At 43.3% G+C, this 17,448-nt stretch overlaps 1 protein-coding gene and 1 long non-coding RNA gene across 2 annotated transcripts in view; both read left to right on the top strand.

The window, feature by feature from the left end:
• The first annotated feature begins 655 nt into the window (after positions 1–655).
• LOC135312805 (uncharacterized) lies at positions 656–2,436 on the top strand. The gene is made up of 2 exons (XR_010372423.1): positions 656–1,421; positions 1,862–2,436. It is a non-coding gene; the product is annotated as an uncharacterized LOC135312805 (long non-coding RNA).
• Positions 2,437–2,994: 558 nt separating this feature from the next.
• The window catches only part of ZC3H6 (zinc finger CCCH-type containing 6), a 28,767-nt gene continuing 14,313 nt past the window's right edge, over positions 2,995–17,448 (top strand). The window contains exons 1-3 of the mRNA XM_064445535.1: positions 2,995–3,753; positions 15,293–15,473; positions 16,839–16,964. Of these exons, the coding sequence (XP_064301605.1) occupies positions 3,662–3,753; positions 15,293–15,473; positions 16,839–16,964 (399 nt within the window). The 5' untranslated portion in view covers positions 2,995–3,661. The remainder of the gene's footprint in view (positions 3,754–15,292; positions 15,474–16,838; positions 16,965–17,448) is intronic.

The following is a 17,448-nucleotide window of genomic DNA, read 5'->3' as shown; positions in this document are numbered from 1 at the left end:
TAATGAAGAGCTGAACCACGGCATTTTTATTTGTTATGGTTGCTAGGTACGTTGTTACGCTCTCCACACCATACCCCAGATCCCAGTATATTTGTGATATCTGACAGCGCATACTGGGGATTTTGTTTAGCTGCTATTGCCAAATTTAGTTATACTTTGAAAAGAGGAAAAAAAAAAAAGAGCCATTCAGGAGCTTCTCACAAGCCTACCTTTTTGCCTGGCAACGCAAACACACGCGGGGGGGATATTTAAACAAACAGCCGCACACTACTCTTGGTGACACATTTTCATTTGTTTAAAAGGGATTTTTGCACCTGCACATGCTGTGGGAAGAAGAACCAGGCTTTTATTCTGAATTTGAAATCCCTTTTCCTTTTTTTTTGGTCTTTGCCTGGGGACATGGTGCGGAGCCCTATAGGCACCCCAGGCCCCACACCACACTGAGCTGTGCACATGCTGATGGCACTAATTAGCCTTAATGAGCTCTAATGGCCCTCACCAGCCCCCCCTGAGGCCACCACCCACACCCCTCCCATGCTCCCTGCAGCCCTATTTCAGTCCCTATGCTGCAGGAGAGCTGCTTTCCAGTTCAGGTTGGTTGCCTGCCTTGATTTTGGGTGTGTGAGATGTTCTAGACCCTTGGCTGAATTTGGCTGCGATCTCCTGTCCTGCTCATCTTGCTCAGGTATGAGCCTGGTGTGTGACATCGTGGGGAGATGGCTGTTTCCTTGAGGATGTGAGGCTGTGCTTTACCTCTGTGTAAGGGGAAAAAGTCCCTCCCGAATGGGATCTGATGTGGGTGTTCTCTCTTTTTTCTTTTTTTTTTTTTTTTTTGCTAGGATTGCTGGCACTGGAAAAAGAGAGTCATATGTCCCGAAAAGCCCTTCAAGCCAGGGAGACTAGCCTGTAAAGGAAAATAAGTTGATGTAACTTACTTGGGATTCTTCCAGAAAGTTTTGACAAAGTCCCTGACAAGACAATGTTAAAAGAAATATCATTAAAATGGTTAGAGAACAACAAACAAGCTTCTCCTGGGGACTATGAACTGCTGAGAGTCAGCAGAACCGGGGGAGGAATAAACAGCCAGCTCTCAGCATGGGGAGGTCTAGCAGGTGGGTTATCTCCGCCTTGGTGCCGGTGTTGTTGTAAATAGACACATAAAGTTTATGGAAGGAATGATGAGCAATGAGGTGACACCATTTGCAGCTGATGCTATTTGTTTGAGTTGGACGAGACTGTCCTGTGGTGAAGGTACGGAGTTTGGAGAGGCGGTGCTGTTTTCCCAAAGGCGGGTTCGTTCACCTGGTGTGCTATACGGCAAAATGCACACGGAGCGGAGGCGTCTCGTTTCGTATTTGCACAAAGACGGGTGCTGGGTCGTAACTCCACGAAGCTAGCACGCCGCACCAAGAAACTGCAAGGTATTTACCTTGTTACATGATTAGTAAAAACCTGCCTAAAATAATATTCATTGGTTAGTAATTATCATTCTATCTGCTATTGGTTCCCTATATTTTAATTAGCCTTGTTGGCTATGCAAATAGGCAGGCACGCCCCTTACAGGAGTGGAGGGGCAAGTCTTCTCAGTCCTGAATTGAGTTGGTGGTCGTAATCTCCCCCTGCAGCCTTTACCTTTCCCCCAGTTACCGCAGTTTTGACTGACTTTGCGCTTTATCACCCAGCTTTCGCTGTCTTCTGAGGTGGGATGCTCCCTTTTATCAGTCTTTTAGTCCTTCTTCAAGGATACCATCGTAAAACAAATGCTTCCTTATCTCTCTGTCCCCTCCTTTGACTGCAGGATTCTGTTTTGCAAAGCTTATGCGGTCCACCATTATTTAGTGGAAATTTTCATTTTCTGCAGGATATCGGTACTGCAGAAGAGGATGAAATTAACTGGAAACACAAAACAACATGCACAGCAAGGGATGGCGGGAGCTGCCACCTGCACCACCGGCTGACGGAGCAGAGAACATGGAAAATGTCAGCCTGCGGCAGGCTGTGATCCAGTGAGGGCTGCTGATGGCGTGGGTCCAGCCTGCCCCAGCCGCTGCATCAACCTGAGCTCCTTACAATAGAGTTACCAACACAAATGTGACGAGTTTGGGGTGGTTTTCATTGCCGGCTTCAATAATGCCCTGCCCCCTGCTCTGGAGGTGCCTGCTCAAGCAGGGGCGGTGGAGGAGACGATCTCCAGAGGGCCCTTCCAACCCATATTGCTCTGTGATGCCCTTCGGTGTTTTGTTAAGGCTTTCTTAATGAGTTTTTAATTCCCCGTTTTTAATAACAGTGGCTGAAGTGATGCTCACAAAAGTGTATCTTCCTTTAACCTCCTAACTTTCACCTATACAAAGGCCTATCTTCTCTTAACATCCTTAATGCTGGTTTTTATCACACTGTGGGCAACGACCCCTTCTCTAAATAACACTTTTCATTACTGATTTTGGCTCATGTGCAGATTTTTTTCTAATGCCTTGGTTTCAGGCACTTCCTGGCCTGAGGAAGCACGCTGTGATGGCCTCAACTGTGGGAGGGCAACGGGTCTTAGAGCCAGCCTGGGGGCAGTGTGCTTGTTTTAACGGGAAACGTTAATCTCGGGACTAAGAGTCTGGGGAGGGGCCGGCGGGCTTGGGGCTGTGGGGGGTGCCGAGGGGACCGGATGGGGGAGGGAGGCGGAAGCCGCCCCCCGGAAGCGCCATAACGGGCGGTGTCCGCCATTACCGGCCGGCCGGGCGCGCACGTGACGCCAGCCCGCACGCGGCGAGGCGGGGCCCCGCCCCGCTGGGGGGCGCGCGCGCACACGCGGCCCGCGCGGGTCGGACGGAGTCGGGTGGGGGTGGGGGGCTGGTGTTGAGGGAAGGCGTGGCCCTCCGCGCTCGCGCGACGTCACGGCGGCGTGACGGGCGGCGCGCCGCCGCCAATGGGCGGCCCGGGCGGTGCGGTGACGCGAGGAGCAGGTAGCCAACGGCGGCGGTGGTGGGGCGGGGCGGGGCGGTGGCGGCGGAGGAGGAGGAGGAGGAGCGTGTCCGCGGGCGGCGGCGGCGGCGGAGGCCAGCGCGAGGCGACGCCATCGCGGCCCCGACGGTCGCGGAAGACGCAGCGGTGGCGGCGGCGCGGTGCGGTGCGGGCCCGCGGCCGCTGAGCGAGCTGGGGGCAAGCGCCGGGGGGTCGCTGCCTGCCGCCGCTGCCGCCGTTCTCCTTCCGCCGCTGCTGCCGCCGCGCCGCCGCCGCTGCCGCCATTTTGTGAGAGTGCCTCGAGCGGGCGCCATGTTTGTAAGGAAGAATTAGGGCAGCCATCTCCGGCCACCAGCACCTCCCTTCCCCCGTGTGTGTGTCCTCTCGTTCTCCTGTGCCCCGGGCCTGCTCCTCCGAGCCGCCGCCGCTGCTGCCTCCTCCTCCTCCTGCCCGCGCGGGGCGGCCGGGCTCAGCCTGTGCAGCCTCGCCCTGCACTGAGTGCCCGTTAGTGTCTCACTAAGTAACCGTGAGTGAAACCTTCATCATCTCTCCTCACTGAGGGACCCGACCCTCCTCCTCACCGAGCCGCCCCCAGAGCGGCTGTGCGCGCCGCCGCCACCTCCTCCTCCTCCCTCCGCACCACGGGCAGCGGCAGTGTCCTGCCTTCCTCCACCTCCCTCCTCCTCCTCACCACACCACAGCCAGCACAATGGCCTTTGAAAGCCTGTTCTCCAAACCCCCAAACCCAGTTCTTGACCCAAACATGCCCGACTCTGACAGGCAACATGCAGGGGACGAAAGGTCGAGTAACATTCTTCTCTCTCTCCGCTTCTCATAATGGTGATACTAGTGGGGTGATGATGATGCTGATAATGATGATGATGATGATGCTGTGTGTTAATGTGCCTAGGGGGTTAACGATGTTTTTGTGGGGGCAGGTCACCTTCAGGCTGGAAGACCGGGGTGAGGACTGGGGTGGTGGTGGTGGAAATGCAAGGAGGGGAGGGGGGGTGTCACTGAATTAGAAGTGCATTATGAGCAGGGTTTTATTTTTTGGAATGCATGCATTTTACATCTTCATTTATTTATTCTGGCTGGGAAGGGGGACTGTTTTCCATTTCTTTCCATAAATTGCACTTTCCAGCGGGTGTCTGTTGAATGTCACCATTGTTCTTTTTCTCCCTTGCCCTGGCGCTGCTAGTCAGGTAGGAAAGGGTGCTTTGAGTTGTTCTTTTTTTTTTTTTTTTTGGTTGTTGTTGTTTTTGTTCATACATGAATCTCTCACAAGATCCATATTTAACGTCATTTTCTGGCCAGATTACACCTTACACATTTAACTGGATCTTTTTTTATGCAGATTAAGGTCTGGCTGACGTTATCTTTGCCACCTCTCAATCCCCATGCGCAGAAAACCAGAGTCCTGTTCCTGGTGAAAGGACCTCTGTTCCTCCCTCCCTTTCTCTCCTGCAGCTGCTGGAAATTCAACTCCTTTCTCCAGGCAGCCCTGGCCTTCCTAACTAGTTCCAAAAATACTATGCCAGGGTGACAGCTACCAGTCCTTCAATCTGCATCTACTCAGAGCATTTGTAACACAACTGCAAGAGTTAAAAATGCTGGTTTTCGACAGCTGGGCTTCAGTCTGTCCTCCCCACACAGCTCCACAACTGTGCTTGGTACTTGCTTCAGAGGGCTGAAAAACAGAGAAGGAAAAAAAAAAAAAAGGGCTTGTGAGCGAATGTAACTGTTCCGTGACTGGAGAAAGAGTCACTAATTCTGTGTTACGAATTGTGGAGGGCCGCACCAGCTGGCTGCATGGTCCAAAAATGGCACCGTGATTTAGTAACAGGTTCAGGGCAGACCCCAGAGCTGCTGATGCTTGTTTTCACCTTCCTGCTTTTAATTGTGAAATAGCATAAGTTGTGTCATGCTGTATGTTCCAAAACCAGTGCTGTGTAGAAAGCAAACTAGTAATCCACTGGGACTGCTGAAGATAGGGCAGAACTACTTACTAAAACTGTGCAGCAGTAGCAGGCAAAGTGTTCCAGAGTTCCTGGAGTTAGTAAGTCTGTGACTTTTTACTGTTTCAGGGATTGAAAATACTTCATGTTTTAAAGTCCTCCTTGAGGACAAACCCAAGTTACCCACTCTTCTGCTGGAAGCATAGTTTTTCTAACGTGGAGTTACTCATGCGGTGCTGACAAGTAGAGTTCCTTAACGAGCTGTTCTCACCAGTACGCCTGTTGTTACACTGGTAAATTACAAAATAGAACAAATAAGTACTACCTAATAGTCTATGTACTTTTAATACAGGTTAATTTATAAACACTGCTTTATAACGCTTTAATTTCAGAAGAGCAGAAGGCTCTAACAATAAACACATTTACCTGTTAAATAATGCTTTTTGTAAACAAGACTTTACAAAACTCCTGCTCCCCTCTGACCTGAGATGTGTGTAGTGTAGTCTTAATACACCTACAGTGTTGTTAAAAGGAAAAAAAAAAAAGCCCCAAATACCAATCTTTGTATTGTATTAGGTGTGCGAATATAATCCTGTCAAAACATAATAGTTGAACTTTCTGAAGCTTACAAAGATTTCCCTACCAGCTGGTGACTGGGAAGGCCGGAAGAGAAACAGGGTCTTTCCTGTCCGCAGGAAACATGGTTGGCTCGCCAAGGGGAGGGGCAGCTCAGCTTTATGAACGATTTTTAGTACTGAGTTGGTTTTGTCCAGTCTCCGTTGTAGTCAGCTGAAAAGCCGGTTGTAAATTCTATAGGAAAGTTGCAAGTACCTGATAACGCTCGTATGCCGAGTTACCTTGAATTGGAGCCTCACCCTAATAATAGTTTGGTATTTTAAAATGAACATGTCTAGTTTCAATATGTGTTTTCTTGCAACCATTTTTTTTACTGTGTTGGTAGCTCAGTAGGACTAGTTACTGTAGGTACAGCCCATAATAGGAAGCTGCTGAAATCATTTAACAGATCAATTTGTGCAGCATAAATTACTAGCATTTCAGTTAACATTTAGTTTGGTTTTGGACTGGTCTGTAGGATTATAAAGAAATTTGTTAGCGTTTTTGAGCAGTAGAAAATAGTAAAAAACGATTGCCTGTCTGCACTTTGAATATTACAAGTTGGAAAATTGTTTTAATCCAAAGCCTTTGTTTTCTAGGCTTATAGATGGGTCACCTGATCAAGTGAGGAAGGTTTCTCATTCTTTAAATATTTTTAGTTAACTCATTGTGGAGGCATTCTCTTTGATGAAGTATTTGAGACTTTCTATACACATGGATAACAGGTGTCTTTTTAAAGTTTTTCCTGTAAGGTTAGATTTTATTAAGGATTGCTTGTAAAGTTGGTACTCTCTGATAGTGTAAGAAGGAAGTCCAAGGCAGGGTGCAGGCAGACTCAGTTATGGCAAATAAATATGCCAATGTGTGTAAATATGCAAATTATCGCTCCGTTCCAGAGGTCGGCAAGGCCTGATAATTTGCGATAGCCTGTGGTTGCTGCTGCTGTCGTCTGCAGGACTGGGTGCTTCACGTTTCTCTTAAACTCATATTTTGTAGGCATTGGTCCACCTATACGTCACGCTGTAGGCCAATATACGTGCCTAAGAGAAGAACTAAAGACCTGTCACAAATATAAAAGAGTTCAGTCCTCGTGCAGACTTCTGTAGACTTTGCTTTTCTGACTAATAGTGAGCTGTTACAGGCTTGAGAAGGACTTGTTTGCCACAGTTGGTTCTGCATTTGAAATTGGTGCCAGATTTACAGTTGCCAGGAACTTTAGGAAATAGCTCAGAGTTCATGTATTTTTAAAATCTAAAACGTTAGGTTGGTACTGATGCTTTCTGTTGGCCATCTCTGCTTTACTGTCATTTAATCTCCAGACTTGGAGATTTCTTATACCATTATCTGCTGTAAAAATAGCAGTGACCTAATGATAGGTCTGGGCATTGAGATGCTAACTCACAGATCACAGAGATGCAAGTAATGCTTCTGTAGCCAGTGTGGCCTTACAAGTTGCATTGCAAGTGTAAGTATCAGGCCCCTTTTTACACCAAAGCGTTTGATTATGCGAGTCTGCCCATTTCTAGCCACAGTGATGTTCTTCCAAAGCCCCTCCTTCACCAGCTATGTGCGCCTGGTCTAAGTCCAGATTAGCCAGGTGAACGGAGGCTCCACCCAGCCGCCCCTTTGTTTTTTATTTTCCCAGTTCCCTCTTCCAGCCACCTTAAGAATTGCCTGCTCCCTTTCAGTGTACTAGTTTTGCGCTCCTGTCCTTGGCAAGCATGATTTACACTCTGCTGCTCTAACAGGTCTGTCTGGTTCGCCGTAATGGAGACCTGCTCTGCTAAATTACAGCCGGTGGCAAGCAAAGGGGAAAATGCAAGTGGCAGGTTGTAACCAAGACGAGTAACAGCACATTGAAATTTGTATTATATACCTCAGCTGTACATTTTTTCCGTTACTGCTTAGTCAATGTCATACTGCAGGTGGCTTTGCCCCTGTCTTGCCTCGATCCGCGTGGCTCCTCAGCTCCGTGAAGCACCACAGCGTTACAGATCCGGGAAGCATTTGTGGAGCAGAAGGGCTAAAGATCTCGTCTAATCTGCAGCTGCTATTGTCCAGCCTGACTGCTTCCCCAGCCTCCCTTGCCATAAGGCTTCTCTTCATCTTTAGTTAAACTTGACGACTCAGATGCGTCTCTTTTATTTTACCTGGTGCTTTAATGCCCTCTGTCCACATGTGCATAATGTGGTTTGAAGATGTTTACTTGTAGCTGGCTTTAGACATTTTTTTTCCCCAATAATAGTTAATCACCAAAGAATGTGTTCGTGTTAAATTGAAGTTGTTTGTGGTCACTGAATGCAGCCTTGCAGTGATTTATTGTTTTCGAGCATGATTTCAAAACTTGCTTTGACGTTAGGAAACTAGGAAGTGAAGATATAATCACTGTCAAATACACCCTGTGGGCAAGCAAGGCTTGCTTGCCATCCAGCAAACATTGCAGGAGTGGCAAAAACGCAGCTGGCTGACATAGCTGTTACTCCTCATCCTCCTGGGGAGGAGGAGGTGGCCCCTGTGAATTTCTGTAATTTCTTCTACAGTAATAACCCCCAGAGACTGGAGATGCTGAGGTGGCAGGGTAAGAAGGTAGGCTTCCCAAAGGTTGCCTGTTAGCCTCCAGAACCACCACAGGAAGCTATTTTTTGGCATGCCTCGCTGCCGGCTTTCTCACTTCTTTCCCCCATTTTATGGGAACACAGTATCTGTTAAAGCCAGCCCTGGGGATGAAAGCAAAACAGAGGTTAAGAAAACCCAAACAATCAGGTCCGTAACTTTTCATGATGCAGTTTCACTGCCTGGCTGTAGATTAAAATAACTTCATATCTGCAGTGTGGTCAAAATTACCTGGCAGCTGAAGAGTGCCGTTAAGTAACCTGTGTTACATTGTCAAAGAAGCCGGTGCCGGTTCTAGTTAGACACTGCCTTGTTGCGGCAACTGCAACAACGCCGTCTAGTTTTGTACTTCCTTTCCTTATTCGTTAATAAATTCTGCAGTGTAGCAGCATGCTAGGACAAATTCATTTAATGAATTTTAGCCCTCTAAGATCTTGTTTTAGACATGTAATTTTCATGTCATCGAATTGCATCTGTGTAATTGTGCTCTTCATGATGTTATACAAACAAACTCTTACCTGCGAGGGTATTGCAGGTTCGTGGCATGGTAGTGAGCAGGATAGAAGTAAGCAGGTAAAGGTGAGCAGTGATAGTTGTGCCTGCTCAAGCAGGCAGTTGGACGAGATGATCTCCAGAGGTCCCTTCCAACCCCCACTGTTCTGGCATTCTGGGATTCTGATTCTGTGATAGCCATGTTCGTCTGCGTGGTCACAAGTGCTGCATAGCACCATGTTCTATATGTACTGGGTGTGGAAAATATGTGCAGGAGGGTTCTTTGAAGCAGCAGGAGTGTATAAGGAGCTAGAATAGAGGGACTGAGGGAGAAATCTAGTTTGGGATGCTAAGGAAGCCATGCCCAAAGAAAATTAAGGCGAAGAAATATCCGGGAGGGGTGTAAGGCTTTTTCAACTAAATGAGGTTTGACTGGTGTCAAAAACACTCAGGTAGTTTCCCATCAGTCTAAGCTCTCTCCCCTGCATTATATGTCCTCATCACAGACACTCAGAGGTCGGCAGAACAGGTGTATCATGCCGTTATCAGCCCCTGTAAATTAAGGGCTGTTAATGTACGGCTTCTATAGGAAAATATGAGTTTTTGGACATTCTGGATGTTTTCTGATAACTTTTCTAGAACTAATCGCAGAACAAAGAAGTTAAGGTTTAACCATGCACTCACTTTAGGAAGAAACAGATTTTATTTTGGTTTTGAACAGTAATATTCAGTTCTCACCAGAAATTAATAGCTTCTTAAAAATAATTACTTAATGTGTTTGAGTTCTGCCCATGTGTGAAGTTTGCATTCTTGTTACTGTGTCCTTTCTCTAGAGCAAATATTTGTGTACAAGAGGCAAAAGGGAGATGTTTGCAGCTTTACTTTTTAGCTACTATGTACTTTTTCTACTCTTGGTAATGCTTTCAGAAACTATTATATTTATATAATATAAATATATATTTTTATATATATTTATATAAATATATTTTATATTTATATTTATATTATATTTATATTTATATTTATATTCTCCTTAAGGCTTATGTTAATAAATAAAGTCAAAAGCATCATATTGTAAAACAAAATGTAATTATTTTTAAATGAGACCTTTCCTCACCTGTGAAACAAACCTACCAAAAGTGGACTTAACAGAAAATAATGTTTGGTGATAGAGATTCACATGTTGATTGTATGATTTCATTCATGTAAGTTCTTAAAACTTACAGAAGTATGATTCTCCTGTAGCACCTGTGGTATCTGCAGGTGGGCAAGTACTTCTGTTAGGAAGATTGGAAAAAGTGTCCCATAGAGAAAACCCTTTTGGTTTTCTTAAAATATTTCAGAGCTACAATCTCCAGCGTACTGAGAAAAACGCATCTCGGTTTGTATCTTGGACTTAAGGAGCTTGAGTTGTAGAGCTTCTTTGAACATAAAGAATGCTTTTGTTTTTAAAAATGACTCGGTCTAAGGGCAAGAAAGGTAAGTTAAAGTGGAGTTTGAATGTTAGAAATCAAACTGTACACACAAGAGTAACGGTGAGTTACTTTATGTATGAATTTCTGTTTTCCCTAACCAACTATTTGCATAACTGCTCTTTCAGTGATTTCACCAGACTAATTCTCCTTGAAAAATAATTTGGCTGTTGTGCCTTTCTAATCCATTTTAGAGATGCTCTAGGAATACACTTGGGAGAGTGGGAAGGGTTTATGGTATTGTTTTCACATATCCACCAAGCTCCAAGTATCTGGAGATTGTGGAAGAGGGAGTGATCCATCAGCGACTTTAGTTCTTTCTCTCAGATTTGGAGATGAAGCACATTTTTTTTGTGTACACCTAGTCCTTGTGCAGGGGCTGATAGGAAAGATCACAGTCAGCGTGCTGCCCTTTGGTTAGCTCGTGGAATCTAGGTGATGTTACTGCATTTTGCATCTCCTGTGTTCTAGGTTGCATTTGCTGTCCCATGCGTTACAAGGAAATAGTAGTACCGTATGGCAACTTATTTTGATCATTCAAGTCATCCAGGGCTCTTTATGAAGGAGTTTCAGTAGGTTGGCCAGTGGTAGCCAAACACCTCTAAGCAATTTAAACTGGGTATTTAATGAAGATGCTTTTGTTTCTCTTCCAAAAGGACTTTAAATAGGAAGGGCTTGGTAATGCTAGCTGAGATCTCTGGGTAGAGGTGAGGAACCTTTTGCTGTTTTCTGTGATGCAGAAATTTACGATGCAGGTCTGCGCTGTGGTAAGTCAGGCATTAACTTCTATTAATTCTGTTAATCCAAAGACACATCAGATTTAGTTCAGCCTTTGCAAATACAAATGAAGACTCCAACAAAATAACACATGGCAGAAGTTAAAAATTGCCAGTGTTTGTTCCTTCAGCACAGAGGCTGTGTCTTTGACTCCTGAGGTATGTGTTGTGTAGGCATCGTAAACTGTTCCCCCAACAGCTTGTTGGCATTATTTCAGTGAAGGTTGTTTTTGCGGTGTATTGTTTTGTGGGGTAGGGTAGTGAGAAGTGAAGTGAATCTTGAAAAAGACAACAAAATTATACTTCCTTGTGTTTCCATATCAGAAGGTTTTGGGGTTTGTGTGTCAGGCATTTCCAGCAATCACAGAAACATATCAAGATATTCTGTAAGCAAGAAGCTGTGCTTTGCAAAATAGAAGTTCATATTATCTCTTGTTAGATCGTTGTTGTGATCTGTTTGCTGTAAATATCTGCCAAAGGGAAAGCAACCTACGACTCGGACCCATTTCCTAGAAAATCATCTGCTAGCTGTGTTTTTTCCAGACCACATCTGTTTGTTGACTTTTATTACTCATAGTGGAAAAGGAGGTAGTCTTGGTTCACTTCACCGAAAGCCTTTCCCAAAGCTGCTTGCGATAGCCAAGTCCGTGGAATAAATTTAGGAAGTGAATGTCTAAAAGGGGTGGGTTCTGCACTCACTTGCTAGTGTAGAGCTCCAGTGCGGATTTTAAATGGGAAAAGAAATGCCTATAGAACAGAAGGTAGTTTCTCCCCTGTTACTTCCTTTAAACTTTCTTTGAAGAGTAATGAAATTATTTCCCAGAAATTATACATTTTCAACCATTATCTTTTCAAATCGTATTTATCTGGTTTGTTTGTTGTTTTTTTTTTACATTCTTGAAGGTCAATCCTTGGAAAATCTAGGATGTTGTGGAAAGAATTTAGGCACTTGGGGATTAGAGGACTTCTCTAATCTTACTTTTGAAATGCAATCCAGAGGATAGTATTACTGAGATTCTGCCCGATTGTTTTACCTAGAAAGTTATTTGAGTCCTGGATGCATCCCAGGAGTGTAAATGTCTGACGGCAGTTCCCAAAGGAACTGGTAACTGGTAAATACCTTATTTCCCAAAGAGCATTTTCAGTAGGCATTTTACTTAAGAGGATATTTTAATTGAGTAGACATCCTTGAGAGAGTGAGTTTAGCACACGTTGTCAAAATATGAAATATTGTTTTTTCTAATAGCTGCAGGTGTTTCATAAATATTTGTGTTTCGGTTTCATTAGGCACACTTCATTAATCAAGTATCTCCTGAAAAGAGGTGACAAATGCTTTCTTGGGATATTATATGAGGTACTTCAGAATTTGTCAGGGAATGCTGGAGGTAATGGACGCTGGTGTTTGAAGACAGGATTTATTTTATGCTTGGGATACATATTCTGAAGATCCTTTATCTGTCCTTAAGTATGGGAGTAGCTTGGTGTTATGTTGTCCTTCGCGAGGCAGTGTGAGGGTTGCGTATGAGCAGATCTCTGTGAGCACCTTGTAAAAATCACGTAAAAATGAGTTCTGAAGCTGCCTTTCTACTTCACGTTTGGTGCCCACTTGGTAGTGGGCATACCTTTGTTATTATTAATTTCCATTACTTGTTCAAAAGCTAACTTTGCCTTAATTAGCTTCCTATTGTTTTATATTTGCACTAAAATGGCCTTTTCAAAATGTGTCCAAGTAAATGTTGAAGGCCATAAGCAAAACCAGTGATGACTGCATTTGCAGTATAGCTAAACTTAAGACATAGCAGGTGAGCAGTTTTCCTTACTATCTAAGTTCCCTTTTGTTTTCCTAGCATCCACGGTTGCATTCAGTGTGTCAGAGGGAACAGCCATGCCTTTAATGGGCTTGTTTTCTGTGAATTTGTCCTGGCCCTTTCTGTGGCTGCTGCTGTCTGCGTCAACAGCTGTCTGCGGCAGTAGGTCCTAAAAGCTCGCTCGCTACCTGCCATGAACTTTCTTTTACTGCCTGTCAGTGTGAATGATGGTTGTTCCATGATGCCTTCCGCAGCAGAATCTTCTAATCAGATGGAATCTTTTTATGCCCACTTTTTAACATTTTGAAATTTGAAAGCTTCTTATGAACTTTCTTTCCAGTCCTGCTACGTCATGCTACTTAGTGAAACAAACCTCTCTTCAGTACTTGTCTGGAAGATTATTTTCTCCCATACTCCAGAGTACTTTTCTCAATCGCTAGATAGGCTAGCTGCCCCTGTGCATTGCTTAGAAATGTTCTTTGAGTCCCCTTCTTGATCATGCAAGACAGCAAAGCATCTTCGTGACCTGGGATGTATATAGCTTGTCTTTACGTGGTTGCAGTGGGCTGCCACGAGGTGATGGGAAAATGCTTCAGTTGCTGTAGATATGCTGTAGGATCCCACCAGTAGTTGAGAATTACGGGTGAAACGGTGGTACCTTGAAATTGATGGATTCCCGTAGTTTTTCTCCAAAGCCTTTATGCGAGTCAATAACCTGAATGTGTTTTCTTCCATTTTTTTGGCTGGTTAGTGACCTATAATCATACCTTGATGGTTTTTTGTTTGGTTTATTGTTTCCCATGGCATCATGGTTTCTAAGAGCATTTAGTTCTAAGAAGTTGAAGGACATAAGAGGTGACAATACAGCAGTCATGTCTTCTCCTGGGCATATCCCTTTACGCTCTTACAAAAAGTCACAACTTCGGGTTGCTTCTAACTTCCTAACCACCATTTTTTTTACCGTGAACACTCGGGTCTTTCACTTCCTGGGCAATTCTTCCCCTTCCGACTATCCGCAGTCCCTTGGAGTAGGCAGAGTTAATGATCATCAGGTTAGCTGATACCTTGTGGGTGAATACAGGATTGAGGTGGGCAAAGGGTGAGGGTTCCCCCCGTGCTGCGCCGCCATGTGCTGAGTCTGGTACATTCATAGAGCAAGGGTTTCAGACACTGTAGGACTGGTGGCATTTTCAAGCAATCTCTTTGCAAAAATTCAGGACTGAGTTTCTGTAAGGTTCTACAATGCCTGCAAAGGCTGAATTCCTGAGGCAGTGGTAATGTAGAAATAATTAAATAGAGCTAATTATAAATGTTTAAAAGCAGTAAATTCTTCCACAGCCAAAACCCAGCAAATACCAAATAGTAGAAGGGTAGTCGAGATTGCTTCAGCAGTGTGTCTGAAATACAGATAACAAATAGATTAGCTGGTGTTTTGTCAAAATGTTCCCTTCATTGCAAAATATTTTCAGGGCTGTTATTTGGGTCAGTAGACAAAAGTTTAAATAAAGTCTTATGTACTCACAGAAACTTCCCCCCCCCTCCCTCCTGACTGATGGAGATAAGCACAAGCCTTTCTGTTATTTAGTCTACAAGCACTGTGTTACATTTTGTGGTTGTTTTGTTTTTTTAATCCAATCTGAAGTTTTTTGAGATAGTCACATTCATATGCAGAAGTTACATTCACGTGCATATTGTTCCATTTACGGTATTTATTGATGTATGAAACAACCCCCTACGAATGTCAGTTACAAATTTTAAGAAGAGAAACCCCACCCTGGGTAGCTTACAAGAAGTAGCATAATAAGATTTCTGTTTTCGGTCAGGTGTTAGATCCTAGCAAATGAAATTCAAATGTTAACTACTCCTTGTCAGCTGCTACTACTAATTTCTTCTGAAGAATTCACTTAACTGCTAAATTAATTCTCCTTTTCAAATTGTTCTTGATTTTGGCCATTACACCCTAGATACTACAGACCCACCTTTAGTTGCAGGAGCTGGCATGCTGAAGGAAATGTGGTTGTATTACTCTGCATTGTTTTTCCTGCAGCGCCGTACTACTCCTCTTCATTATTGCTACTCTTTAACTACATGGTTTTCAGAGAGTTTTAATTGCTTTTAATTTTGATCGTAGCTGTTCGGCAAATACAGCACCATAAAGGCATGTAATAGCATTGTAGTAGAAGTGGTTAAACTAGTGGTTAACTAGAAATGGTTAAAGCACCTCTTCAGTTTGAAATGTGTCTAAAGGCAGCAGTGCTCTGTATTGAGGCAGGTTTTTATATCTAGGTTGGAGAAACTTATTTAAGAAGAGAAGACCTTTGGTCCAAGAAGCTAAAAAAAAAAAGTTTTAAAACTTTTTACTTTCGCAAGACAATTCAAAGCCATTTAATGGTTTGCATTCCATTTTTCTTTAACTATAAAAGCAAATTCTAAAATCCTAGTAGTTAGTTCTTGGAGTGTAACATGTATTAAAAAGTATATCCACATGTGAAAAAATATAACTGGTGGAAAGAAATACTGGGCGTGTTTGTTTTTACAGTGCTGTTGGACAGATGAGATGGATAATAACATGTAATTTTATTGTATCAATATTTTTCCTCCTACAGAGAAGATGGAGAGTTGGAAGATGGTGAGATAGATGATGCAGCATATGAAGATGTGAAAGAATATGGTACAAAAGGCGATGATAAACAGAAAAATGAAAAAGGACATAGAAAATCACGGAAGAAACGCAAAAAAGAGAAAGAAAAGAAAAAATCAAAAAGGAGAAGGCGGGATAAGCATAAGGTTAGGAAATGCAAAGCAAAATATTGGAGGTGCTTACTTTAATTCCAGGTTTAGACAAGAATCCAGGGAATTAGAGAAGAAAACTCTTTTGGTTTTATTACTATCTAGACAGTCTTTGGTCTCTGATGGAAGATTTGAGATTCCTGTCTTACCAATGCACTTCAGTATTAAAGAATTTGTTTAGATCAACTTTCGACACATGGAAGTGCATATTCATACATTTCAGTGCCAGTTTATGTAGGGTAAGAGACAATAAATCATTAAATAATCCAGCCATAGTGCATTTCAAATGATAGTTTGGAAGCTTGCTTGTTAGCCTTGCCTAAACGCATTTTCATAAACTTGGTTTTCATCTGTTTGTGTTTAAAAGAAGTACAAAATCAGATTGCGGGTGTAATGTGTTATTGGTGATATGCATCTTCATCAGATCCTTATTTATTTCAGTATTTCTTTTCATAGCAGTTTCCAAAATACTGTCATTTCTGAGTGTTTTACTCCCTGCCGCTGTCTGTGGTTGTGGTAGTTCTGACACGAAAGGCCAAAGTCTTAAACCACTTCTTAAATCGTTTAAACCTTAAGCAGCGGCATAAGTTAAGCACTGGCCACTGACAGTGGTGATGGTAGCTGAACCATAGCAAGTGAGAGTTTTTTAGGATAAGAGGCAAAATGTAAATGTATCAGTTTCGCTTTTTGTGCTAATTACCATATTTATGAAAAAAAAAGATTTCAGGCTTGGTAAGTGAATTCTTCAGTAAAGTTCATTACGGTGTTGCTAATATATATTTTAGTCAACTTAAAAAAATGCAAGAGATTCACAAGATTTTAACCTAGAAAATTAGACCTGATGGTCAGTTTCTAAAAATCACAAGAATATAGTATTCTTGTATGGTTTCCCCTCTAAATTTTCTGCGAAACAATACATCTAAATAAAACATTCATAATGAAGTAACACTGAGTTTTCTCCCCGCAGAAGATGACAGGGTGCTAATCATTTCTATGGTCATATGCAAGTTACTAGCCCTCTCCCAGATTCGTTAGCCTTCCAGCAGCATCCCTGCTCTGTTGCAAAGAAGCAGGGCTGAGAGCCCGGTAGGAAGCTGATCTAACCCAGAGAAACCACATAGCCCTCAGTGTTTACATTCGGAAGCCTCATTGGATCAGATCTCTTTCTCTGATAAAAGGAGTGGGTCATCAAAGAGTTTGCTTTCTTTAGCTTCCCCCTGAAGCAGAGGTTTGTGAGAGTTAAGAAAACACTTTCATTTATTTATTGGGCTAATGCTTCCTCTCAGTTCATATAGAGCAGACCAGTTAGATAAGGGATTACCTAACAACGTTTGAGAGCACCATTTTCTTCTTTTTTTTCAGCATAACTCCCCTTCCAGTGATGACAGTTCAGACTACAGCCATGACTCTGATATTGAGCGTACAGAAAGACCACATAAAAAGAGTAGCAGCTCTTCATACAGAGATTACGATTCTTCGTTCAGTCAGGTAGTATTTTTTTAAACTGATTTCTCATGTGTTTATTTAGGTGTGATTTAAAAAATGCAAATGTAAATGATGCGGTTTTTGAAGGCTGACTTGGTCACAGTGCCCGTTCTCACAGATTTCAGGAAATACATCTAGTTCTCATCTCCTTGGGTAGATTTCCAAATGTAAAGCATAATCTGTGGCATGAATGTAGGTGGTATAAACAAGCCTGATGCTATTTCTTTCCTCCATCAGGCAACAGTTAAGATATCTTTATTACTGCCTACATTGGATTTAGATGGTATTAAGAGGAAACAGCTCTTGAAAAGCCACCTTTAAACATCTAGAGTTAATTCTGGTTTCTGATAGTTCAATTTGTCTTGGCTTTTCTCAGTCTGCAGCTCCATAGCCCTGCTGAGACCACTGGGTGAAATAGAATGCTGTTCTCTAAAGCTGCCATAGAGCAGCTGGAGGCTTGGTGAAACTCAGGTACTTCAGAGGAGAG

This window comes from Phalacrocorax carbo, chromosome 3, assembly GCF_963921805.1.
Source record: "Phalacrocorax carbo chromosome 3, bPhaCar2.1, whole genome shotgun sequence".
Classification (NCBI taxonomy): domain Eukaryota; kingdom Metazoa; phylum Chordata; class Aves; order Suliformes; family Phalacrocoracidae; genus Phalacrocorax; species Phalacrocorax carbo.
This window is presented reverse-complemented; position numbering and strand designations above follow the sequence as displayed.